Source organism: Phyllostomus discolor, chromosome 8, assembly GCF_004126475.2.
Source record: "Phyllostomus discolor isolate MPI-MPIP mPhyDis1 chromosome 8, mPhyDis1.pri.v3, whole genome shotgun sequence".
Classification (NCBI taxonomy): Eukaryota; Metazoa; Chordata; class Mammalia; order Chiroptera; family Phyllostomidae; genus Phyllostomus; species Phyllostomus discolor.
In genome coordinates this window covers 15106863-15133312 of record NC_040910.2, presented here as the reverse complement: position 1 = coordinate 15133312, position 26450 = coordinate 15106863, and the positions used below count along the sequence as shown (strand labels likewise).

General features: G+C 50.7%; 1 protein-coding gene across 1 annotated transcript; it reads right to left on the bottom strand.

The window, feature by feature from the left end:
• Window positions 1–4678: 4678 nt before the first annotated feature.
• Window positions 4679–16880, bottom strand: REELD1 (reeler domain containing 1). Its single transcript, XM_028521244.2, has 6 exons — window positions 16676–16880; window positions 14252–14477; window positions 12326–12489; window positions 7044–7362; window positions 6460–6523; window positions 4679–5671 (listed from the first exon to the last, which is right to left on the bottom strand). Exons 1-6 carry the CDS (start codon window positions 16878–16880, stop codon window positions 4979–4981), a joined length of 1671 nt encoding a protein of 556 aa, XP_028377045.1. The 3' UTR covers window positions 4679–4978.
• Between the last annotated feature and the right edge of the window lie 9570 nt (window positions 16881–26450).

The window sequence follows — 26450 nt, the reverse complement described above, 5'->3', positions numbered from 1 at the left end:
ACCAGGGAGGAGGGAGCTATTGGCACCTGGTAAGCGGAGACTAGAGATGCTGCTGCGCATCCTATGATGCACAGGACAGGACCCCACAACAAAGGATGGCCTAGCCCCCGGCGCTGACAGTGTGCGGGCTGAGAAGCCCGTGCCAGGGAAGGAAGCAGGCTCGCAGGTAGGTGAGCCTCTGAGTAGGAAGAGCGTTCATTCAGCTTTGCTTCTGCCCGGCTGAGGCTGAGAGGCCCAGTCTGTTCTCAGCTCCTCCCTGCAGAATGCCCCTGGGCCTCGGACCTGAGACGGAACATCCCTGCCCCGGGGACGGTGGCCCCGGAACTCTTTCCTTCACTTTTCCAGAGGAACTCTGGCCTGGCTTGATGCCCGAGCACCCTGGAGCTGCCCAAGATGTTACATGCTGCTTCCATCTAGGTCAAGAGCTGGTAACAGTAACACAAATGTGGACTTTCCATTCACTCGGTCAGCAGATAGTTACCGATTACCCACTAAGGCCCAGGAACAGTGAGAGCAGCTGTAGGTGCTGGGGACATGGCAATGAACCACGTCTCTGCCTCTGCACAACACCCCAGCCAGGGGCAGGCAGAACAGAATCAACAACACAAATTGATACATAAGACTCGGGCGGGCGGTAAGAAGAGCTGTGAATATTATGAAGCAGGCCGGGGCCTGAGAGCAAGAGGAGGTTGCAACGGCCGGGAGAAGCCTCCCTGAGGAGGCGACGCTGGAACACAGTTAGGGCGGCCTGTGGCGTCTGAGGGGCTGGGGTTCCAGACGGAGCCAGCCGCCGCAAGCGGGCTGCACGGAGCTGCTCAGCCTCTGAGCGGCATCCACACGGTGCTGAGAACGTTCCGGAGTCACGACGGGAGTCGGAGGGCTGGGTTTCACGGGGCCGGGTTGGCCAAGTGAGATGTTCATATTTGATTTGGAAGGACGGAGAGCCATTAGAGAATCCGTACATAGTGTGGCACGGACAGATTTACAGTTTAAAAGCAAAAAAGGAAAACAAACAAACCGAAGCCACCAAAATACCTCTGGCAGGCTTCCGTGGTCCCAGCCGCTCGCAGTGGAGCAAAGTCTCAAAGTGTTCTGGGGTTTTTTTTGTTGTTTTGTTTTCATTTGAAGAACAGAATGAACAGACAGAATATCCTCTTTCTCTGTGTCACAGAGACGCTCCTGTTACTCTAAACCAGAGATCACCGGGGCTAGGGCTGGTTCTGCAACCTCCTGCGGCCAGACAGAGCGGAGTTTGGAGTATTTTCAGACTAGGAAGAAGTTCTGAAGTTTAATCAAACAAATTAATGCAAATTCATTTCTCTCGAATCAAAGAAACTCCTTGCCACACACCCCTTTGAGGAGAGGGGGACCGGCTGGGGTGAAAGGGAACCCAGTCGCAGCGCCTGCATTTCAGAAAGGCTGGCATCACGGAGGAACACGCCACGTTCACAACTGGGAGAGGGTGCGCTGTCTGTAATTTGTTCATAAGTTGCCAGCCCTTCCCACACAACTTTGCAAATAAAATGCGACACTTGTTTAAATATTTACTGGCTTGTTGACCCATTTTTTTTGCTGTTGTTGTTAATTAGAATTTTTTCAAAAGAAAACAGACATTGTAACAGGAAATGAATCTCGACAGCCTCGACAGGGAGACAGCTCAGCCAGGCTCTGGTTAGGCACTAAGTCATGACTTAGCAAAATTATAGCATCCAAGGGGAGAGATTAATTAGAAATATCAGAAATAGGCTCTGAAGGTAAAAAAAAAAGGTTAAGGCCCACCCCTACCTCCAATCTGTGGCTATTACTTTAACTCAATAGATGCGAAAACATGCCTTTAGAATGCAAAGTTTCAGCAATTGTTTTTCTGTTATTTCCCCTTACATGTGTGTTTAGCCCCAAACCTCTTTTTCTTGCGAGAAGTGGTTGGCCAAACAATTCTGTAGCTGTTCCCACAAAACGAAACAGCTATTTTTAAGATGTTGCACTGGAGTCCTTGCCTTTTAAACATGTTTAATGGTTTTCTGCTTCAGTAAGCATCTTCAGGTTAAGTTAACGCCTTCTGCCGGCTCCTGTCGGGGGCCTCTCTGAGGTCAATCTGAGAGGACCTTCGGGATCTCAGGGACAGAGGGGTTTTCTGTGTCCTGACTACCGGCCTGTGGACTCCAGCTGCCCTGGCCAAAACAGAGTTGACTCAGGAAGTCTCAGCAGAAAAGTCTGACCCCAGCAAGTGCTGCTGCCCAGGGCTGCCATCGTGACTCAGGCCTGCACTGGCAGGGCTGGGGAACAAGGACCCCGGGGATTGAGGTGGTCATGGAAAAGGAATCACGTGGTTTTGGTGGTCACAGAACTTCTCTAAGTGGACTAGACGTCAAGGTGGCACCGCAGCTGCAGGGCGATGCTGTTAACGAGAGCCTGTCAGCTCAACACTGAGTGGTAGATGGCTGAGTGTTGGACAGGTGTTTCTTCTTTACAGCGGCGGAAAGAGGTAAGTAGTTCTGTGGCCTGGTTTCCTCTGATGAGGAAGCAGAGGCTCCAAGGTCTGGCCCACCCTTCTGTGCCACTTCACCCTTTGTGCCAGGGCTGGAGTTCCTGGCTGGAGGAGGGGAAGTGCCCACCTAGTCCTGAAGCTGGAGGTTTCTCTCACCCGCTTTGCTGCTTTGCAGGGAGGGTGACCCAGGGCATCTCCGGGGATGAACAGCTTCTCCCACTCTCATGTAAGCCCCATGGCAGGTCGGCAGGCCAACCAGGGAGGCAGTAAATGGGAGATGGCTTCAAAGCCTTTGCCACTTCTCCTATCAAAAAGTGAAACCAAGCCCTGGCTAGTGTAGCTCAATGGATTGAGCATGGGCCTGTGAAGCAAAGGGTTGCCAGTTCGATTCCCAGCCAGGGCACATGCCTGGGCTGCAAACCAGGTCCCCAGTAGGGGGCGCACAGGAGGCAGCCACACATTGATGTTTCTCTCCCCCTCTTTCTCCTTCCCTTCCCCTCTCTCTAAAAATAAATAAAAATCTTTTATAAAAAAAGTGGAATTGAGTGCCCTTCCCTTTGAAGGATGAGGGCTGGCCCTGTTTCTTGCCGTGACCGGTAGGAGGTGGCAGATGTGAAACCATGTAACCCCCAAGGCTGAGCTTTAAGAGGTGCCCGGCTTCTGGCTCTGTCTGCTCAGAGCACTGCTGGTGGAACCCAGTCCCGGAGCTATACAACTCCGTGAAGAGGAGATGCAAGAGCCAGCAGCAGCCACCAGCCCTGTGAGTCATCTGGGACATTCCAGCCCAGTCTGCAACACGGGAGGCAGAAGAACCGCCCCGTGGAGCCCGGGCAAACCCAGATTCATTGAACGGGGATGGCGCTGGTTGCTCTAAACCACTGAGTTGTGGGGTGGTTTGTCTCACACCAGTGGATGAACAACACAGTCCATTTACCCAGGAAAATGCCTCCGTGGACAGGAAAGATCTGGATGGTGTTGTGTTCGTATGTGGAACCCCTGGCTCTGATGTGGCCAAGTGAGAACTCTGCCCTAGAAGGCCCCTCATTTGCAGCTTGGGGATGTCTCTGAGGCGGGGTGGGCGTGTAGCAGCGATGTCTGTGGCCCCGCTGAGCACAGTGCGTTCGTGTCTCTCCACAGTGCTCCCAGAGCGCTTTCCTTTGCAAACGCCTGGGTCTCCCTGTGCCTCGGAGGTCCTCGCCCGGGATGCACCTGGCCGGGAGTTCAGGAGGAGAAAGTTGGAATCCATGCCAGTGAGCTCACAGGGGCTGGAAAACCAGCAAGGGACTCTCTCTCCGACACACCCAGTTTAAAAGGAATGCTTTTGTTGCCAAATGGACACGTCAGGAGTGCCACTCTTTGGCAAAGTACTGAACTTAATCCTCATTAAGTTACGGGGAGGATTAAAAGTGGAAATATACGTGAAGTTCTCCGTGCTGTACCTGCAGGATGTAGCTGCTCGGTAAATACGCTTTCTGAACTTACAGTGGTTTTTGTTTCACCATGAAAATGGCCCGTGACTTGAGTAGCCTACCGCTGAAAAGGCAGTTAATTACGTGTCAAAGGAGATGAGTATACTCAAGATTTATTTTCAAACCTGCCATTGTGACCCTCTGTAGTATGTGCGGGACTCTCGCTAAACCAAAATGACCTTCATGAAGTCACAACATGGGGAGGTGGCCTGTGTCCGTGACGGGCTCTGCCTGACCACTCCGGGAAGGACAGGCAGAGGCCGTTCTCCAAACCGGGCTGGCTGCATTTTTCCCCCCCGGCCTGACCTCGGGCCCAAAGGTCCTGTGTCTGCTCGCTGCACGAGCCTCTCGTGGAGTGCAAAGGAGCGGGAGGCCCCAGATCCATTCACGCCCGAGGAAGAGGTGTACGCGCCCCACTGCGGCATGTACGACCTGGGGTGCACGCACAGGTTTCCCCACAGCCGTGTGTGATCCAGCTCTCTCCAGTTCTCTCCACTCCGACTGCAGTCGTGGCGGGTTTGTCAGACCTCTGAGCTTCCAGAAAGACGGAACGCCCTGGCACTCACCCAGTCCAATAATCAGAGCCAGTTCTGGACTCCGGGTTTAAAAAACCAAACTTCTTCGGAGTGGTTTGGGGAGGCGAAGCGAGGGCTACGGTTCTTTGTCTTTCTTGCAAGAGACCCAACCCCGACACCCCTCTTTCTTCAAAGACTTCGAGGGGAGGCGGCTGACACGCGGGAGAGGGACACGGCTCTCGTTTCCGCGGGCCCTCGAGGCAACGGAGGAAGCTCAGAGGCCACAGGAGTCTAGTTAATGAGCAGGTTATACAATATTCATTGTGCCGAGTTTAACTCTTCAAACAGAACGTCTAATTGCGAAAAGAAAAAAAAAGCAGCTAAATGCAGATGTTAAGACAACAAAGCTCGGGAAGGACGCTGTTGATGAAAGCGTCCTGTCGCCGCTTCCTCCTCCGCGAACCGCGCCACCACGACAGCCGCCCGGTGCCCGTCAGCTGTTCTCATTAGCGCTGCTGCTCCGGCTGCCACGCCAGCCTAGGGGGTCTGATGGGGCCACAGAGGGGCCTGGGACGGCGGGCTGCTCGGAGGACTGTTCTCCGGCTCCCCACAGAGGGAGCGATCCGGTCGTATTCCGCTCCAAGCCAACCACACCTGTTCCCCCGGATCTGCCTGACGTGCCCCGTCTCACCACTGTCGCCCTTGGCAACAGCTTCTCGGGCAGGCTCCCCGAAGGACACCGGTGTCTGCTTGCGGCAACACTGGGTGTGCAGGTAGCAAAGGCCAGCGGCCAAGACCATGCCCAAGATGGCCAAAAGGCAAAGCAGGGCTGCCAGCTGGGGAGTCCCGAGCTGCATCTCCGAGGGGGCACTGGCTCCCTCTCGCCCAGCCTCAGGCCTTGGCTGGGCCTCCCTGGGGTGGCCCCCCCTGCCCTCTCCGTTTGCCTCCTTCACTCCAGGCAGCTTGTGCTCAGACTGGGGCAAGAAGCTGGCAGAGGGCCCGGGTCCCTGTGACCAGCCAGTAGCAGAGGGTGGCCCAGGAGAGCCCCAGGTGTGGAGGACAGGAGATGGGCTGGCTGTCCCAGCCCCACCCCCACCCGTAGTCGGTGGCTCAGAGGGCCAGAGGCGCTGAGGATAGGTAAGAGGGACAGTGTCCAGCCAAGGCCTCATCACTGTCCTGTTGGAGACCTCCACCTTGTCCTAGAAGAGCAAAGGGGAAAACGTCAAAGGGGCCGGTCTTCACCCAAGCTGCCAATGAGTTTGCAACCAACCTGTGTTCTTTAAGGAATTCCAGGCAGCAGCTGAAAACCCAACCTCGTGCCTGCTCCTTAAGAGAGCTCAGAGTAAAAGGCCCGAGTAGATAAATATGCATTTGTTACCGATGGGGACAGGGTGGCTAATGGAAGCCCCACAGAGAACGTGGAGGCCAGCTGCAAGAATAAACAGGACGGCTTCCAGACCAGTACCGGGGACTGTCATCTCCAATGGTTGAAAGCTGTGTGAGTCTTTCTGTGCTAACACCCATGCAAGAGGGACCATTTAGTCTTGATGATGGTTCTGATAAATTTGAGTGAGAACATTATACCGTGTTTTATTCCGCATTCCTTTTAAGACTTCAAAGGAATAGTAAATCAGTGGGCATGCATATGGTATACTGCCCGTGGAGCTAACCTCTGGGACCTGGCATCGTCTTCCGAGGTCAGCGCTATGAAGAAGGGGCTGGGAGCAGGGGGGAGAGAGGAATTACTCACCAAGGCTGGGTGGGGAAACAAACCACTAAAACCATCAGTTTCTACAATTGCCAATAACAAGTTCAGAGACAAAGGCCGGTATTGATTGGTAGAACAACACGACGTGTGTACTATGCCCTTGCCGCCTTCTCTCTTGCTTTGGCTACTAGTCTAATAGCTCTGACTTCCTAGTCCAGAACCTCCCACGCTGAGTGCAAAATACCCACCTCACCCCCCTTGCATAACGTGGGCTATTACCTGTTCACTCCCACCCGAGGGCAGGCAGGTTTCCAAGGAATAAGAGCCTGGTTCGCCCTGAGTCCTAAAGGGAAGAATAGAAGGCCTGAGAAGAGGTCATTACATTAAGCATTTGGATCAAAAAGCAACCTTTCCTGTCGCTGCTGTGTAGGCTGATACAATCAGATTTCCTTGAAAGATGGCTGAGTTTGGAGTCCGGGCTGGAGGTGGGGGAGGGGGAGAGGGGAGGGAGGGTGCCAGCAAAGAACGCACTGAGTGCTCTTCTTTATTCTTCTGTATAAGTATATATTTATGCACTATACATGTATGTATCTGAAATGTAAAACATATGTTTATATTTTGTTTTATTTATAGCAACACGTCGGAGACCGCACCCTGCCCGAGAGAGTCCGAGTCCCCAAGGGATTATCATACCCAGCCCTGTTGACCAGTGGCCCTCCTACAGTCAGGGTTTCTCGTTCCCTTAAGAATGAACATGCTTGAGATCTCTCACTGTCAGACTCCAAGGAGTTTACATTTCCTCAGCACCCCGGGGTTCGGCATCACCCCGCCACCTGATGAACTGGCCCACCCGCGCCTATTACCTGCGGTGGTGGGTGCTGGGGCTGGAAGTAAAGTCCTCGGCAAACAAGCTCCTGAAGGCCAGGAGCCTGTCCAGCCCACGGGCGTCCAGGGAGGGTTCGAGGGTTGGGCCGCTGTCCCTGCTGTGGGGCGGCTGGCCATCGCTGGCGGTAGTAGCTGTGTGTGGCGACGGTTGGAACACAGTCTCTGCGCCCCCAGGAAACTCGGACACCCCGGTACCAGCCGGAACAGGGTCTGGGCTGTCCTCCTCTGCAGCCCCAGCCAGGGCAACAGCAGGGGCATCTGCGTGCTGCTGCGAAAGAGGGCTGCGCAGCCTGGGAGCTGAACAGAGGCCCAAAGACACCACAGAGAGAGTGAGAGCGTTTTCCTGGCATCGATTAGCACCAACAGTGGCAATAATGGGTAAATACTGGAGACTTTAATGGGCCTCAAGGACAGACCATTAAGTGTGAGCCACTCAAAAGTGTCAACATAAAAATGATCTGACCAGCAGCACAAGGCCTGGCCACGCAGCAAAGCACAGTCCAGTCCTTCGGCCTTTCCAGAGCGCGGGTCCCTGGGCCTCTGGGCTTGTGTGTTCCTCACAGGCACCCACCAGGGAAGACACAGACCACTGTGTTTTTTCTCCCCTCTGCCAGAAACTATTCCTCGCTAGAAAAGAAAGTGGAACCTCACAAATTGAAGATTGGTAAAAGTCCTTAATCTCTCTTGCCATATTTGTAACACTACGGGTTTCCCAGATACCCCAGCCAGGTCGCTCAGTTGGCTGGAGTGTCGTTTTCTGTAGACCAAAAGGTGGCAGGTTCGATTCCCAGTCAGGGAATGAGTGGGAGGCAACCAATGGATGTTTCCCTCTCACACAGGTGTCTCTCTCTCCCTTCCCCTCTCTCTCTGAAGTCAATAAGAAACCATAGCCTCTCTCAAGTCAATAAGAAAACTTATCCTCAGGTGAGGATTTAAAAAACAATAACAGTGAAAGAAGCTTCCTGGGTCACGATGACGATGTGAGCCCCTGCTGTGCAGCCCTGCCCTGCACTGCACCCCCCCTTCCCCCCCGCCCCGCCACTTCGTTCCCCCGTGAACAGCTGGCAGGGTCACCCAGCATTAGAAATAGCCACATGCAGGGCAGTGACCGAGGGCAGGTTTTGCAGTCCAATCATTTCTGAGTTCTGTTCTCCACTCTGCTAATTCCTGGGGGCTTGAGGCAAGGTCTGGAGCATCAGCTTCTTCATTTGCGAAATGGGACCCGTGACTATACCTCCAGCACGCCTTTGCCGAGGGGGCAAAACGGAGTCGGCGAAGGAGGAGCACAAAGCCCCGCTGGCACAGGCGCACCCCGAGGGTCCACCACCCCGATGATTGGGGGACAGAGATAGTGGTCGCAAAAAGCGTTGGCAGAAGTTGCTCCGCCCAGGACTCCAACCGGGTTGGGTTGAATCTTTTGAGGGGAGCAAAGGGCATGCTACTTTGTTCCAATGCCTTCATCACTCCGAAACATCGAGAACCAGTGAAAAACAGAGAAGCCTAACACAGAACGTGGCAAAAACTCCAGCAGTTATTTTAAGTTCCCGCTTGAACTCTAAGTGCATTTGGACATCTGCAGACCCACTGTGTGCCAGCACCACTGCAGGTGCAGAAGGGGTGCAGGTCGGTGATCTGTTTCTGAACTGAAATCTAGGAGGAGGGACTCTTAGATGCCCATCCTCATCCATGACAGTGTGACGACAGCTTCAATACCAGAGCCAAGGAGGCGATTAGATCTGCCCCCCGAGACGTATGGGGAAAAGTTCCACAAAGGAGAGATCCGAACTGCCCCTTGGAAGAGAGAGAGATCATCGTGAGGAGCGGCCCGGTGTGCAGAACGGTCAGAAGGCAACACGCGGACACACAGAAGTAGGTCGTGTCCGATGCGGTCGGGCAGGGCCCCAGAGTGTCCCAGGGCTCTGCTGGGAAACATCTGAGAAATATGGTAGGCTGTCTTCCCATTGTGAAAATTCATAGTTCCCACTGGCCTCCTGAGGTCTCCTCAGAGCTACAAACCTGTTGCGCTTTGTTAGATGAATGATACCTCCCCCGACACACACACACACATCCATAGTCACTCACTCCTTTTTCCCCAGGACAACGTCAGGGTCTGTGGAGAGGGAGAGGCAGGACAACAGGCTGGGGCCACAAGGGGAGGCACGTCAGCAGCGGGATAAGGCATGTGCCCTGTGGCGGCTCCGGCTGGAGTTCTCAGCCCCTGGGAGACGAGCCTCCCCGCCCCGCAGGGTCAGCCACCAGAGAGGGGGTGGGACCCGCAGGACGGCCCTTCCAGGATTCTCCCTTTTATTCATATCCATGTTAAAAGCAGCACGCTTGGGGTTAGAAAGCAACATTTGCGTGATTTATAAAAAATAAACATGAGACTTCAGACAGGTGGTGGGCTGGCAGGGTTGTCTTCAGGCCACTCAAAAATGTTTTCTCTGCTCTCAGAACTAGCCTGGTGGAGAGGCTGCAGGAGCAGTGCTGGGCACTGCGGAGCAGACAAGGTCTGGGGCAAAGAGGTGGCCAGGCAGGGCCCTGACCTTGGGTCTGCCAGACTGAGCACAGGCAGGGATTCCGATCGGCTCCCAGGTGTGCCGTGTTAGCCAAGAATGAAGGGAAGGAAAAAGAAAAGTGGGATTGAATGGAGTGAAGACTAGACTTCCTAGGCAAGTGATTGGATGCCTTATGAGTGCATCTGTTCAAAGCACTGAACTAGAAATGAATAATGAAAGTGAACCCCAGAGCACCAGTAATTTTCTGGTAGGTCCAGCACTGTCTAGCTGGTTACTGTTTTAATTTTTTGTACTTCTGGACAAGATGGAGGCACAAGTAGATACACTTTGCCTCCTCACACAACTAAAAGAAGGACAACAACAAATTTAAAAACAAAAAAATAACCAGAACTGCTAGAAAATCAATCAGTATAGAAGTCTGACAACCAAGGAGTAAAGAAGAAATATTTATTCAAACTGGTAGAAGGGGTAGAGACAGGCAGCCTGGGCAGAAAGGACTCACAGCAAGGTGGCAGCTGGGGGGCCGGGTGGTCCCACATTTGTGTGCGGATAAACCGGGAGGAACATCTGGGCAACAAGACAGACCACACAACCCAGGGTTCCACTGCAAGGGAATAAAGCCTCAAAACCTCTGGCTGTTAAACCTGTGGGGGCTGCAGTGGTGGGAGAAACTCCCAGCCTCACAGAATTTGTTGGAGAGTCCTGCAGGGTCCTAGAATGTACACAGTCCCACCCACCCAAGAATCAGCACCAGAATGGCCCAATTTGCTTCTGGGTAGCGGAGGAAGTGGCTAAAAGCTGCCAATGGCATTGTTCCCTCTCTGACCGCCCCCCCACATACAGTGCCACAAGGCAGCGAAGAGGGTTGCCCTGCCCTGGTGAATACCTAAGGCTCCGCCCCTTACAATGTAACAGCTGTGCTGAGACCAAGAAATGTGGCCCAAATGAAAGAACAGATCAAAACTCCAAAAATAGAATTAAGCGATGAAGAGATAGCCAAATGATCAGATGCAGAGTTCAAAACACTGGTAATCAGGATGCTCACAGAAATGGTCGAGCATGGTCACAAAACAGAGGAAGAAGTGAAGGCTATGCAAAGTGAAATAAAGGGAAATATACAGGGAACCAACAGTGAAGGGAAGGAAACCGGGACTCAAATCAATGGTTTGGAGCAGAAGGAGGAATGAACATTCAGCCAGAACAGAATGAAGAAGCAAGAATTCAAAACAATGAGGAGAGGTTTAGGAATCTCCAGGACAACTTTAAATATTCCAACATCTGAATCATAGGGGTGCCAGAAGGAGAAGAACAAGAGCAAGAAATCTTATTGAAATTGAAAACTTATTTGAAAACAGTGGAGAACTTCCCTAATCTGGCAAAGGAAATAGACTTCCAGGAAGTCCAGGAAGCTCATAGAATCCCAAAAAACTTGGACCCAAGGAAGCACCCACCAAGGCACATCGTAATTTCATTACCCGAGATTAAAGAGAAGGAAAGAATCTTAAAAGTGGCAAGAGAAAAGGACAGTTACCTACAAAGGAGTTCCCATAAGGCTATCAACTGATTTCTCAAAAGAGACCTTGCATAGAAGAAGGGGCTGGAAAGAAGTGTTCAAAGTCATGAAAGGCAAGGACCTACATCCAAGATTATTCTATCCAGCAGAGCTTTCATTTAGAATGGAAGGGCAGATAAAGTGGTTCCCACTTAAGGTCAAGTTAAAGGAGTTCATCATCACCAAGCCCTTATTATATGAAATCTTAAAGGGATTTATCTAAGAAAAAGAAGATCAAAAATATGAAGAATAAAATGACAACAAACTCACAACTATCAACGACTGAACCTAAACAAAAACAAAAACAAACTAAGCAAACAACTAGAACAGGAACAGAATCACAGCAATGGAGATCACATGGAGGGTTATCAGTGGGGAGGGGGAGAGAGGGGGAAAAGGTACAGGGAATAAGAAGCATGAATGGTAGGTACAAAATAGACAGGCGGAGGTTAAGACTAGCATAGGAAATGGAGAAGCCAAAGAACTTACATGTACGACCCATGGACACGAAATAAGTTGGCGGGGGGTGCTGGTAGGAGGGGGTTGCAGGGTGGAGGGGAATAAAGGGGAGTAAAAACGGGACAACTGTAATAGTATAATCAATAAAATATATATATTTTAAATGCTTTCATTTTTGTTTGTTTGTTTCCCAAGTTCATGGGCCAGCGGGGTCTAAAGCCACACGGTGACCAGGAAAACACTCCACTGCCATCCAAACCGTCTCTCACTGCTGATTCCGTTCTCCGACCCAGGCCGCAAAGAGCCATCTGCCTACTGTGGAAAGTCACAATGAAAACTGGATGAGTTTTTATTTAAAAACAGAAGAGAAGATCATGTCTTTCTTGAGCTGCCTGTGCAGCTTCAGGGTTTGGGAGGATGGGCAACGATGGGGCTGGGGGGAGGTGGGTGCTAGTTTTGGGGGTTGTAGCACTGTTCGGACTCTACAGTCTAGAGCTCAGCTTGATCTGTGGGGCTGAGCAGACAAAGTATTTGTTGCAACAAGCACAGCCACTGCACCCACCCCAGCCTGCTAACGGCTGTCCCCATGTCCCCAAGAACTGCTTAACAGTCAGCCAGGACCAGCGTTGACTCCTTGTGTTGCAGAAGCTGGAAACTAGTAACTCTGACGTGAAAATAGACACCCAAAACTAATGATGGCAACCCAGCTACTGTATACAGTGGCGAGCTGTACCTGGTGCAGGTCCTTCAACACCCTCCGGCCTCTGCCCAGAAGTTGGCATCAGTGGGCCCAGTGCCACGCGGCCGTCGGGATGGGCTCTGCTGTGTGTCTGCTGAGACACGACAGGTGATTCGATCCTTGCCCAGTACACGAAGTAGGACTGGACGACTGACAAACTGTGGAGGGAGAAAGCGCAGGGTTGAGGGCTCAGTTTTCCTTCAGTGATACCGAGGGTCATCCCACTAGACTAGAGAGAAGGATGACAAGATGAAGAAGAACGAAAGTCTAAATAGATAGAAGAGCCAGAGAGAAATGATTACGTTCTCCCTGGAGTGACTTCATTGTTTTTAAAAACAAAAACTCAGTAGCAGCAGATAATGAAATTAGGAAAGGACAAGCGCAAATCAAGAAATACAGTCATTAAAAATATCATTTTGACTCAAGGGTAGCTTCTTTAAGTATTCCAACTCAAAAGGTCTTATCTTAGACTTTATTATTAGCCACTACTGGTCTATCGTTAATGGAATTGAATTACATCATCAATTGAAAATTTATAATTCTTTTGTACAGTTGTATAATGCTATTGTAATCACAGATTCTATTGAAAATTAGAAATAAATCATTAATAAATACTCTTAAGTAATAGTTTGAACACATAATGACTTTCTTCGGTAAAAAAATAGTTTCAGAAAGATTATCTCATCATTCTCCCCAACATTTCACCAAGATAGGGATTATTGGCAAATGCTATTTTTCTCACTGTGAGTACTCAGGAAGCAGTTATAAAAATGTGGCCAATTAGCTGAAGCCATCCAGAGCGCTAAGGTGCTAGCAAGAGTCACGGTTCAGGCCCCCACAGGTGGACAGTTACTGCGGGGAGGGGTCCCAGGGGTACGTGAGCACTTGGTGGCTCTGGGAGGGGCTTCCAATCAGTGACTTAGCCCCTTTCTGCCAAACAAAGATCATAGCGTCTAAGCTACTTCCTTTGTAGCACCACATAGCAAATCCAAGAACAACAATGAGATGCTTTGAGAAATAAAAGTAACTCCACAGGTGTGAGGACTTCACACACCACACATGCCTGCCCAGGGTCAGAACCAAGGGCATGGCAGGAGCTGGGTCACGCCAGCATCCAAGTGGGCACCATCACAGCACACAGTTCTGCTCCTTGCTGTTCCGCCTGCTGCATTGGGATGCAACGGGGACACGGAAACCCCTCTCTGCTCACGGCCCCCAGTGCGGAGGGGAGGCCTGGAGGGGGAGCCCGGGGTCTGGATGCCGCCACCCTCGGGTTCAGCCTCCCTCTTGTATATGAGCGAGTGGGGGAAAAACAGCTGAGGAAGAAAAGAAACACACCCTTTTCTAAAAACAACCATAAAATTCCCCTTCTTGGCAAACGTGAGTGTCTCAGTCTGAGTAATGGCGATGCTTGCACAGCGCTCTCTGCAGGGCATGGTTCTGGGTCCCTGGCTCACACTGGCCCCCCAGCCCACACTGCCCCCACCCAGGAGGAGGTGCTACTATTGTCCCACCCATGGGATGGCCAGCCAGCGAAGGGGCAGAGACTCAGTGGCTTCCCCAGGCCCAGCAAGGTGTCCACCTGTCTGTCTGCCTCCCTCTTGCCTCCTCAGCTCTCTCTCTGCCCTCCCACCAGCAGCCCTCTGGTCCTCTACGGAGAAGTTCCTGGAGCCCTTGATCAAGATTCACCTGTGCCCGGGGGGAAGGGGCAATCACACACTCCAGACCACGGATGGTGGCAAGGAGGGGAGATGGGGGCCAATGCTCTGTAGCTACCCTCTGCGTAGGCCCTCTAGTTAGGGCAGCTCCAGGGACCCCATCCCTGTCATAACGCAGCTGAGAGGTGGGGGGTGGAGGGGCAGCTCCCCTCTTTCCAAAGGGGAAGGCTAGTTGTTAAGAAGCAGCACTTTACTCTCTTACAGGAATCTGATGTCCCCCACGGGCTGGGCGGGGGCCTTCCACACGAAGGACAGGGTTCTCTTCAGGGACTTGTCCGCATGGGTGACCGTGTCGGCCTCTCCGAAACAACCCATCAGTTTGGAACGTGGAGGGACGAGCAGGAAAGTGCCGGCTGTTTGATGACCAGACGCTGTCCGAGCCTGAAGCAGCAACCCCACGACGTCACGGCCACTCCTCACGGTCACCGCGGCAGAGAACGGCCACTGGAGGCGACGTGCTTGGCGTGGGGCCGCTGGGTTCTAGGTGGCAGCTGTGACACTGCAAGCTCGGAGCTGGAGACCAGCCCCCATAGAACGAGCTACTCAATAGGGAAAAAAAGAAGTCAATGTGCTGTTTTATGTCACAAATGATTTCCATTTGGATCAGAGATATGTGAAAGTGTTTTAAATTCAAAAGAATTTAAAACAATGTGTTTTTCCCTTAAATATTGGAGTTAGGAATGCCCTTCTAAGCAAAACCCAGGAACCATAAAGGAAAAGATGATTTTTAAAAAAAATTCTGAATATGGAAGAAATAAAAAAAATGATAAACTGGGAAAGTATTTGTTAGCTACAAAACAGACAAAGATACCAATGGTTATAGTGAACCCGTAAAAAGATAACCCAACATTATGAAAGGACACCACAGAAAATGAAACAAACTCAAACAATATTTTAAAAACAACTATAAGTGAGATACTATTTTATACTTGTCACATATACAAACTTTAAAATGTGTCATTGGCACCAGTTCCGGCTGAACCGCAGGAGAGCGAGAGCACTCACTCACTAACGCGAGAACTCCGTGCCAGGCTGCTCTTTGGGGTGGGGGACGGGTGACCTGACAGTATTTCCTGTACTCAAAACGCAGTCACCTCTGATGCATGCCACTGCATACAAGGGCCTAGAAAACACTCCAGTGTGGGAAATAGGCCAGGCCCCAAATGACACATAGTGTATGATTCCACTTATGTGCAGTACCCACAACAGGCAAATTCATAGAGACAGAAAGAGTCGAGGTTACCAGGGGCTGGAGGGACAGACAGACAGACAGACAGAGATTGTTTAATGGGACAGAGCTTCTGTTTAGGATGATGCAAAGGTTCTGGAGGTGGACAGTGGTGATGGTTGTGCAACATTGTGAATGTGCTTGACATCAGCAAGTTGTCTTCTTAGACACGGTGAAGTTGGCGTTATGTATAAAAACCACACACACCAGGCAGTGACCCTCAGTTACCCTCTGATTTAGCAACTGACATGCCTGCGTAGGGCAACGTGGCGGACCCTGAAGTCCACTACCCCACAGCCTCTCTCCACTTACTCTCTGCAAACAGAACCCAGACGTTACATTCACGTCACAAGTGGGGGCCTCTCGCTTCAAAACAGCCTTCTCCCTGTCCTCAGACCAAAACCGCTGCTACAGGTCCCTCTTCACCCACGACCCCAGTCTGGCCAAGGACAGCACGTCAGCTGAGAGGGCTGGCGGGTACTGGGGGAATAAATCCCCCCCACCAGATGCTTTATTCCAGTTTCAGTACCAGTGCGGGGCCTACGACTCCAGCAGTCCTCCTGAGCCTGGGCGATGGATGACAGAGGCATGACACCCAGCTCACCGACGGTGGCCGAGCAGGGAAACAGAAACACCTCCGAGCCTCGTCGTCGCTGAGTGCCTTCACCAAACACAGAAACCCCACCGCCAGACCCAGTGAGAAAATCAAAGGGCTTTTCTTATCCGTCAACATTCTGTCCATCAGCTCTGTTCACTGCAACTAAAAGAATCCTGGCCCGCACAATGAGCAAAAGTGTAAGGGTGTCCGAAACGGAGCTCACAACGCCAGCAATTACAGAAGTAAATAAATATCCAGCCATAGGAAACCAGTTAAATCCTTCACCTGATCTCTAGACAACTGAGTCAGGAAATCATTGAAAATAAGCTTATGTGCACAATAAAAGATGCCGATATGATCGCTAGGTGACAAATACAGACATTGAATGAATGCTTTAATTTGTGTCTTCATGAGGTTATCCTCTTTTGGGATGTCCCACTTACATATGCTTCCACGCATGGACAATTCCTGGAAAAACGTGCAAGAAACAACAATGGTTGCCTCTCAGGAATCAAACTGAGTGTCCAGAATAAGGGAAAGCAAACTTTCACTTTTCAATGTTTTATGATAATGCCATTTGTGCTCTTTTCTCTCGTAAAGATGGATATCAATGTAGAGATTCGTGATGTGGTTCTCAGGGTAACAGATATTTCATGCCTGTCTTTTGCCACATAATTGCCTCTCAGGATTAAGTCGTACTTCAGTCCAGGAAACTCCTGGTGGGACAGACACAATGTGGAGTTCGTTACGAGGGCCCGGGGGCTCCCCGGCTGTCTCCAGGCCACTCTCATACTCACCTGGCACGGTGTCGCCTGGCGAGTAGGAAGACCTGCTGGTGTGAATGGTGACGTGGTGTGTCCGGGGGCTCTGAGGCTGGGCGTGGATGTGCCGGGGCCGCATGTCCTCACAGGCCGCCGGGCCGGCGCCGTGGGAGAAGGCAGACGAGCAGGAAGCCAGGCAGAGGGCCGCGCAGAGCCAGCCTGAGAGGGCCTCGGGGACTCCCATCCTGCCCTTTCCTGCGTCACAACAAACACCAGCGTCAGCCCAGAGGCTGTGTAAGTCCATTGCAGTGTGACTGGCCTGCATCCCGCACATGCCTTTAAACCCAGGTACCTTCCCAGACTGCAGGCGCTGAAGGTCAAGGTCAAAAAGACACACCAAGCTATAGGGAGTATTTCCTTTCTAAACACTTTAAAAAAAAAAAACCTTTCATCTTTTAATTTTCTCAAAAGACCAGCCTGCTTCGTTTTAAAGAGAAGCTTTAATATTTAAGTGAAAAAAAAAGACAATAAAATAATTGTATCTTAATGTAAACTCCTGACGAGCTGTCTGCTACAAGGTCAGTGTGAGCTCTAATCCATTACTGCTGAAGCGAGGCCCCAGGATTCCAACGTGGTCCGGCAGCACGGCGTCCGGTGGCTTGGCTTAACATCTTATCTCTACGATTGCAAATTGCAGAATTAAATGCTACAGAGTTCTGCCAACTATCAGCGATTCAGAGGTGGGTTCTACATTCGCAATGCTCTCACAGTGCCTTGTCCTTCCTCCTGTTTACTGCACTTAGTTCTCTCATGACTTCTTTGCAGACGAAGTGAGCAAAGAAGGTCGCAGCCAAGCCTGTCCATTCTGTACCTCGTTAAATGTAGTGGCAAAGAAGGAACTGGCTCAGGGATGGAGCAAAATGGTCAGATAAAATAGCATTCACAGAGTAAATTTTGCTTTTGTTTGCCACCTTGAAGGGCCAGCAACAAACTGAAAGAATTGAAAGTTGACTGTGAAAAGAAGCTCACGGGTGAAAATAAAGTGAGAGGTGACAAATAACACAAGTAAAAAGCTCTCGGAATAAATATTCAAGACAGACATTTAAAAAAATAGTTGTTTGTTTTTATAATCCTCTGAACAGGTTTGTTTGATTTTTTTCTTAAGATTTTATTTATTTATTTTTAGAGAGGGAAGGGAGGGAGAAAGAGAAACATCAATGTGTGGTTGCTGGGGGCCGTGGCCTGCAACCCAGGCATGTGCCCTGACTGGGAATCGAACCTGCGGTGCTTTGGTTCGCAGCCCGCGCTCAATTCACTGAGCTACGCCACCCAGGGTGGCACAGGTATTTCAAAAGTTCCACCCATGTTTCCATCTAAGGAGCAAGGTAAAGCAACGAAAGCCCTCCTCCCTAGTAAGCTGGTTTTAAAAGGTAAAAATAAAACGTAAAAATTTAGTGAAACTAGTTATAAAAGCAGTGAAGAGATCATTCATGCAACAAAATAATCAGACCTCACGGAGTCCCGTCTTACCTTCGGAGGCCGCCGCCGCCGCCGCCACCGCCCTCTGCACTGCGCAGACGCAGCAGCGGGCGCTTGCTCGCCGGGTCAAACCCTCAGACTCAAGAAGAGTCCTCCCGACATGACCTTCCTCTGCTAGGCTGGCTTTCCATGACCAAAAAGCTCTACACGACAAGGGACCATAAAAGCGTATTCTCCATCGAGGAGGCCCAGGGCCCTGCCCACTTTCACAAGGGCCACACAGAAAGTGCCCTTGCGCCCTTGTGGATGGCAGACGGTGGCCTCCTCTCCCAGAGGCAGATGCAACCCAGACGCCTACAGAGGGAGGGGTTGAGGGCCGTGTCCCGGAGACCTCAACGCAGCCACAGTCGAACCCGTCCCTCCTGAGACCTGGTGATCTCCGCCCTCCCCCAGCACCTCATCCACCTGAACCCGAGAAACGCGCACTTGCCTGTGAGTACGCGTGCCTTCAGGTTTGATGGGATTGCAAAGGCACATCCTTTAAACAAGGATGTGTCTCTTCTTCTCCATTCAGTTTCTCCTCTAATGGGCAGGAAAACAGCTGTTGCCCTCGTCCTGGCGTCCACAGGAACTGCCCCTCCGAGTCCAAATCCAGCCTTAATCGCATCGGTTTGCTCTCAGACCCCGGGCACATACCCACCCCATTTCCACACCAACACCATTCAAGCCCGTGTACACAGCTCGACAGAACGGGCTCAGGCGTTGCTGCCCAGGGCTGGCACCGGCATCCTCAGCGGGAGCCGGATGCCTTAGTCTTGGACTCCCTGCCGCAGGAGAATGAAGGCATCAGCCAGCCTCCGTGTCCTCTGGGGCCGAGTCCGTGTGGGCTCACAAGGTCATCCCCGGTGGGGGGCGGGGTGGGGTTGATGCCAGGGGGCCAAGCTGCACACGGGAAAGCTCCCCAGCTCACTCCCCGCCACCCTCAGTTGCACCGAGGCTGGGTTTCAGGAGTTTGGAAACATGTAAGAGTCACCCAAGACTCTTCAGCATAGCCCAGAGCCTGCAGAGCGGTAGTTCTCAAAGTGGGGTCGTCAGAGCACATGGTCAGCATCACCTGGACCCCCGCCCCCGCCACTCCAGACCTACTGAACCAGTAACTTGAGGGTCGGACACTAGCAATCTCGGCCTCACAAGCCTTCTCCGTTATTCTGGTCCAAGCAAGATTTGAGAATCGCTGGTACAGATTCCCCAGGCTTCTTTCTAGACCCGTGAAATCAGAATCTGCAGGAGGAAGTACTGGAAATCTGCTTTTTTATTCCACACCCCAGGAGATGCTTTCGACCAGGCGAGGTAGGAAAATGCTGAGTTGAAGAATCAGCACAAAGTCAGTCAGTAGAGCCTCCAAGCCCCGAGAGGCCCCGTCCCATCTGGGGTTTATTGATGAAGACGTCGGGCTTCCCCAAGGACGTTCGACCGATTACAATAAAAGTTATTAAAGTGAGTGCCTGAACACCAACCGTGTGCCAGGCGTTTATTTGGACAAAAAACAAAGGCGAATGATGCTCTCCAGATTCACAACTACACGCAAGAACACAGAGGCGACTCCACAGCTACAGGGTGCATGATTCTATTTCTGGAATATTCCGAGAAAGGCGAAGCCGTGGGAACCCAAACAGGCCTGTGGTTGCCGGGGGCTGGGGGTGTGGGGCGGAGTGACTGAGAAGGCAGCGCTTTGGGGGTGATGCAGCCGCTCTGAATCGGTTGCGGTGGTTGTGTATGGGCCTGGTGAAATTCATCGACTGCACACCACAACCTCACACACATACGAGCCTTGTGTGGAAAAGCAGGACGAACAGAACAAAACGAAGCTGACACAAGTCTCTAGGAGGCAAACGGTAAATGGGATTTTTTTTAAGACGTTAAATGAGATGAACTCTGTGAAACCCCTAACATGGTTCACAGAGGTTACATTGGAACTGCATCTTAAACAGTGAGCAGAGTCTTTCCTGTCAATAAAGAACAGGGAACATTCTAGAATGAGACGAAGGCGCTGCATGCACTGTAGTCTGTGCCCTGGCTGCAACGCCTATCGAGTCTCACTGTTCAAAGTGGGGCCGTGGGCCTGCAGCACCCACCCCACTGGGAGATCAGGAGAAATGCAGACCCGCAGGCCCGGCTGCGGATCCACGGAGCTGGTTCCTGCTTTTGAAGAAGCTTCCCAGGGCTTCCTCTGCACACAAAGGCCTGGCCACACTCCTCTAGAGGGCCTGCCCACATCTCAGCCCTGGGAGGGTCCCTACCTCCCCTGTGACAACCTCCCCCTCTCGCCAAGACTGGCTGGTTAGAAGCGGCCAGTTTCCCCAAGACCTCGGTCCATTCATTGATGAGCAGCAACCCATCGGGCTGACTGGAGACTCTGGACCTTTCAAGAAACAAGGACCGTTTGAGCTAAAAGTCGAAGGACAGCTGGAGGGAGCTAGGCGACAGGGCAAGCTGAACGTGAGTGGCACTTCCAAGAGCTCTCTGGCCACCCCCCTCTCCTTCCCTGGGGGAGGGAGAGGGCTCTCCCTGTGGGTGTGGAGTCCTGGAGAGGGCCTGGCCTGTGTGAGCCTGGCCTGGAAGGCGGCTTTGAGGGAGGAGGAGAGAAGGCTGAAAACGTGCAGAAATCGAATTCTGAAGATTTGTACTGGAATGTATCACAGTGAGGAGGCCGAACCACATTCAGGGTGGGGCGGAGGTGCGGGGGAAGGAACCAGAGGCCTCTGAACGTGGAGCCTGTGCCTTTGGTAACTCACTCACAGCCTTTTCCCACTGTTGAAATTGACCAGAGGTTTTTAATTAAATTTATTGGGGTGACCTTGGTTCATAAGATTATGTAAGTTTCAAGTACACAATGCTGTAACACGCCATCTGTATACTGCATTGTGTGTTCTCCAGCCAAAGCCGAGTCCCCTTCTGTCACCATACATTGGACCCCTTTACCCTCTTCTACCTCCCCGCCCTCCCCTCCCTTCTGGTAACCACCCTGCCGTTGTCTGCTTGACTAGTGTTTTCACACACACACACACACACACACACACTGGCCATCCTGGTATGGATCCTTGTGAGCATCTCAACACTTACCTAGATAAAAAAATGTTAAAGCCTACAGATTTCTGGAGCTCTGGGACCATCTGTGTAAGAAGAGAAAAATTCTCACAGTTTTCTTCAAACTCAACTCTAGGTTCTTAAAAGTGGGAAATCAATGGACATTTACATATTGTACATTCAGGTGTCATGTTGACTTTTGCTTCATTCTTTATGCTACCGTACACTTTCTTCTTCTGTTAACAAGAATGGTTTAGTGCTCTTTCTCCACCCAATGATCCACTCCTCCACTCTCCCTGCCCAGGATGTTAAACTCATTGGTATTTGCTTATTTGCAAAACAATACTTAAGACAGTCAGCGGCTGATGCAAGAAGGTATCAGTGGGATCTCTTTTCTCTAATTCGCATTTTGCTTGGGGTGACAAGCAACATATGGAGGATGAGCTTGGAAGACAGCAAGTTAGATGCATGACCTTGGACAAACAACTTAATGTTGGTGAGCCTCACTTTTCCCATCTGTGAAATGGGAGACTGTTCCATCTCTCACAAGCTTGTTGCAGGGACTGTGTGTACTGGCAGAGGGATGCGTGGCAGAAAGTGAGAGCTATCACCAGACGGGAGTGAAAGCCAGGCCACCAGAGGCTAGGGCACAGAGGGATCGAAATTGCTTGCAACAATGAGATTCGATAATTCAGGGTCGTCCCAAGCTGTTACATGCTTAAAAGAAAAAAAACAAACAAAAACAAACAAACAAAAAAACCCCTAAAGCCTAAATTGAAGTGCTTTTTGTTTCCAGTTGATTGCTTTATTCTTATTCTAGCTTACTGAGCTTTTTAACTCTTGATTTTGTCTGTGCCTACTGTATTATCTGAAAAATCTTTTATTCCTTTACCTGAGTAACTGATGAAAATATTAAGCTGCACACAACCAGGAGGACTGCAGCACATTTTAAGTATAGTTGTTCACACAACTATTTGTATACATACAATTTTTTTTCTTCTCCAAGACTCAGTTATGCCTCCTGCAATCATACCAAAAACTATTTAATTTTTGCCCACAAAGTTAAGAAATTTTGTTCAATGTGTCGAGAGAGGCTGAGTGAGACCAGGACTGGCTGGTTCTGAGGACGGAATGAGATGACACAGGTGAGTGCGTTAGACAGTGCCCGGCACAGGGGCACCGCTCCGGGTTCCCCGCCTGAACGGCAAAGATGGCGGCTGCGAGGAGGTCGGGGTCCTCCATTCCTCCCGTTCTGCGGTCTAGACGCTGCACTCATCAACTGCCACCTGGTCTGGACATGTCTGTGCCAAATGAACCCAAACAACCTCCTAAACAACTCACCTCTTTTTTGGTGCGTTATCGCAGTGTCAGTAGAAGTCCAGTTTGATATCAACACTGACCTGTGACTTGGAATATTGTGTGCGCCTGATGGTGAAATTTCTCTAAAATGATTTTATGTAAACTTCTCGCAGACGGGCTCTCCTTTAATTCACATTATTGTTATGGCATTTTGCTGAACCCACCAGCATATCCATTCCATTATAAAACTTGGAATAAATGGAGTCCATATGGATCTGAACATTTTGTAAACAAGACCTCAAAAACTAGACTCTCCCAACTGCTCAAGTGTTTTATACTTTCATGAAGATCTTAGAATATGAGGTCTGTCTGGGAAAAGTCCAGCCATGGTTAATATAACGAGAACAGTTTGCACATCAGTGTAACCTGGCAGCCAAGGAGCATGGGTTAGAGTGCACACGCGTGAACAATGATGACCTCACTGTACTCGTCAGAGGGGGTGGTAGACGCTGTTGAGTGAGCATGTGTATGTGTGGCTGTCACTTTAAAAATGACTGAGCAAGTAGAGCAATGAGTCCGCATCACATTTTGCATTAGGCTTGAACATTCCCTCCGCAGAAGCCGTTCAGATGATTCAGAAGGCTGCAGCCCTGGGCAACTGATGATTGGCAGCTTCATCAAAACAATGCGCTCGCTTGTGCATCACGTCTCATGCAGAGTTTTTTGGTGAAACATCCAATCACCCAGGTGACTCAGCCCATATTTGGTGCCCTGTGACTCCCCACACTAAAATCACTCCTGAAAGGGAAGAGATTTCAGACCATTGATGAGATGCAGGAAAAACAGGTGGGGCAGGCGATGGCAATTGGGAGAACTGTGTGAGGTCCCAAGGGGCCTACTTTGAAGGGGACTGAGGTGTCATTGTCCTGTGTGCAATGTTTCTTGCATCTTCTTCAATGTCTCTTATTTTTCATAGGACACAGCTGGATACTTTCTGGACCATACATCCACCTTCTAGCTGCTGTTACTTCCAAACTATTACTAAGAAAAGAAAATGTTTCAATAAGACAAATGCATCAAAACAGAAAATCTGGCTTGTGCTAGCTGGGAAAAACAAGTACGAGGATGGGAGGCAAAGCCACATGGGCCCGTGGGGAAACGAGATAAACAGATGGAGATAATCATATTTCAACATTATCTAGTCCTGAGGTTATCTGGACTTCCAAGGCATGAACATATGGTTGAGATTATCGAATCCATCTAAACTGTTCAGATTTTACAAAGAATTCTCAAAATTTCGGTCCAATTAGAAGAAAAAGCACGGAGCACCACTTTCTCCCAGAACACCCAGATCTACACACTCAGTACGGGGGGAGGAGCAGGGGCGCGTTCACTCCAGCACCCCACGAGGTCTGGCCCAGCGCCCCGCCCACGGCCGCCATGCCGTAAGTGCTGAACGGACTTCTGTGACCACTCTCCCAGACCCCCCCCCACCATGTGGCCAGCTCCTCCACCTCCCAGACAGGGGAAGCTGGCTCAGAGAGGCCCAGGGCAGATGTCTGTTCGTGTCACGTCCACTGTCCTGTCACTGGGCACATGCCACTCTTGCCTGCTTCTGCCATCTTGCCCCCACTCTGGCAAACTGGCCCCCAGCTGGCAAGTGGGGGCTGGCTGGTTGGGAGGGCAGACCCTCCTTACTGCACCACTGAGCACTGGACGACAGGTGGCAGTTGTTGGGATAAAGGGACCGACTTTTTGTGTACGAGGACTTTTTGCCCAAATTTTTGAGGGAAAAATAAGGCTGTGCATTATAGATGGGTGGTACCAATTCTGTATCTATGTTTTTAATTTTTACTTATGCATTAAAAGTATAACTCTAGAAAGCATTTATATGCAAAATAATGCTCTTTCTAATATAAAAAATGAAATACTTAAATATAAATAAGTAATTGAATTGAAACAATTTTTTCCCCTCAAAGTCTGGGCAAAAATATGAGTGTGCATTATACATGGGACCGCATTGCACGCAACCAAATACAGTACTTGCTGGCTCTTCAGACCCCGGAGAGGTTGGGACTAACCCTGCGACCCCCAGGGCAGAGTCTGGCTTGATCGATGGCCATCGGGTGAGTCTTGGTCCAGGCAGTCAGAGCCGCGCTGTCGTGTACAGGGCCTCCAGAAACAGGGTCACTGGGGACACCGAACTGTGACTTCCTCTCACCAACAATTTCTTTTTGTGAAGGGAACGTTAATGCAGTTTGGCTGTAAAGAATAGCCTTGGCCACAGAATGGGCTGGAATTTGCCTCTGAATAGAAGAGCTAGCCAGGACTCCTCTGAGGATCGTTGGCTCGGAGGACAGAGGTCAGTGTCGGTCCACGCTCAGGGGACAGACTGGCCCTCCTGCCTGGAGCGCTGCGCTGGGGTCCCTCGTGAGTCAGTGGGATTACCAGACAATTCTACTCCCCAGAGGCTGTTGCTATTCTCGTCGATTATTACAGCCTCCAAGGCGGCGAGCTATACGCAGCAGGGTAATGCTGCCGAGATTTTAGAACCTAAGGAAATCCCTTAAACACTGGTACTGCTTGTCCATAATTAAGCACTCGCGTTGCACTGAAAAAAAAAGCGTAAGATGTAAACCATCTCTCAGTACCATTCCCTCACTGGATGCTGAGATGAGAACAGGAAAATCGTACCACATGTCTGCCATCTGTATTTGTACTTGTCAACAGCTCTGTTTTGGGATAAACAGTTTTGAAGTCAGAATCAATTCAACTTGTTGGAAGATTAGCCAAGGAATAGCTGAGAAGACCAAAACAGAACACGAAGTCAAATAGTCTAAAGAACCCAGCACAATTTCCGTCTCTCACTAAACATTCGGTTTTGTCACAGCCCAAGAGAGAGCTCGTCGCAGCCAGGGCTTGGGGGCAGAGAGACAGGGAATCCATGTTTGCTCAAGTGAAAAAGTCTTCACCTGAGAACAGATGTCTTTGCTATAGTGCAACTGGAAGTCATTCACTGGCCTCTAGGAGACGACAGGTAACAAAAAAAGTCAATGTAGCATGTACACTATTTTGTTTCACAGTTGTACTATGTGGAGACAACTTGTGTTGCGTTGCGAACGGTCCTTATCACCATACAAACGGGAGCATTTCCCAAAGTCGATCTTGAGTAAAAGTAGTTCCATGGGTGACAAGGGGAATACAAAGACATATGCCCAAAGGGTCAGGAAAGAAGGTGGCACAAATAGGGTGCCACGGATCGGCGGGAAATCGGAACAGAATGGCTTTGAGAAGCAGCAGGTGCCAGTGGAGGAAGGGCCGCGGCAACCTGGCAGCCCCGGATTCTAGAAAACAAATGAGAACACGTACGCTGCACTCGGGGGGACATCCATTTTCTCCCTAAAAGAAGTCATTTATAACGGAGCAAATTGGTGATTTGTACTTACAGACTGGACCCTTTTCAAGCCCCTGTCAAGAAATGATAAATTATTGAAGCCTAGCAGTGTTTTAGTTTTGGTGTACACACAGTCAAACCCTGCAAAACGATTCTGGTCACCTTTCCCGAGTTATTAATTAAAAAATAATTGTTTCCACTTACTCTTACTCTGTGATCTTTTAAGCAAAACGAGAGAGTGCCACACATACCTCCCCAGAACCAGCGCCACCCCTGCCCCCGCGTCCCCCAGCCAGGCCACTGTGCTGAAGGGGAGGGCGGGAGGAGGGGGCCCAGCGCGGCGTTCACACAATTGTCAGCTGTTCACTCAGCCACAGTGCCCAGATATATTTGTTGTCCCTGGAGACGGCATCAACCGCTCGGGGAACAAAGCGGGGCTGTGGAAATCTCATTAATACGCGGTGAAAGCCCTCTCAGCGGGAGTCCCGTCACGCACAAGGCCCGCCGGGTGCCAAGCACTGGGAACGCCCCACGCCCTGCTCCGGGGCGGTGTCA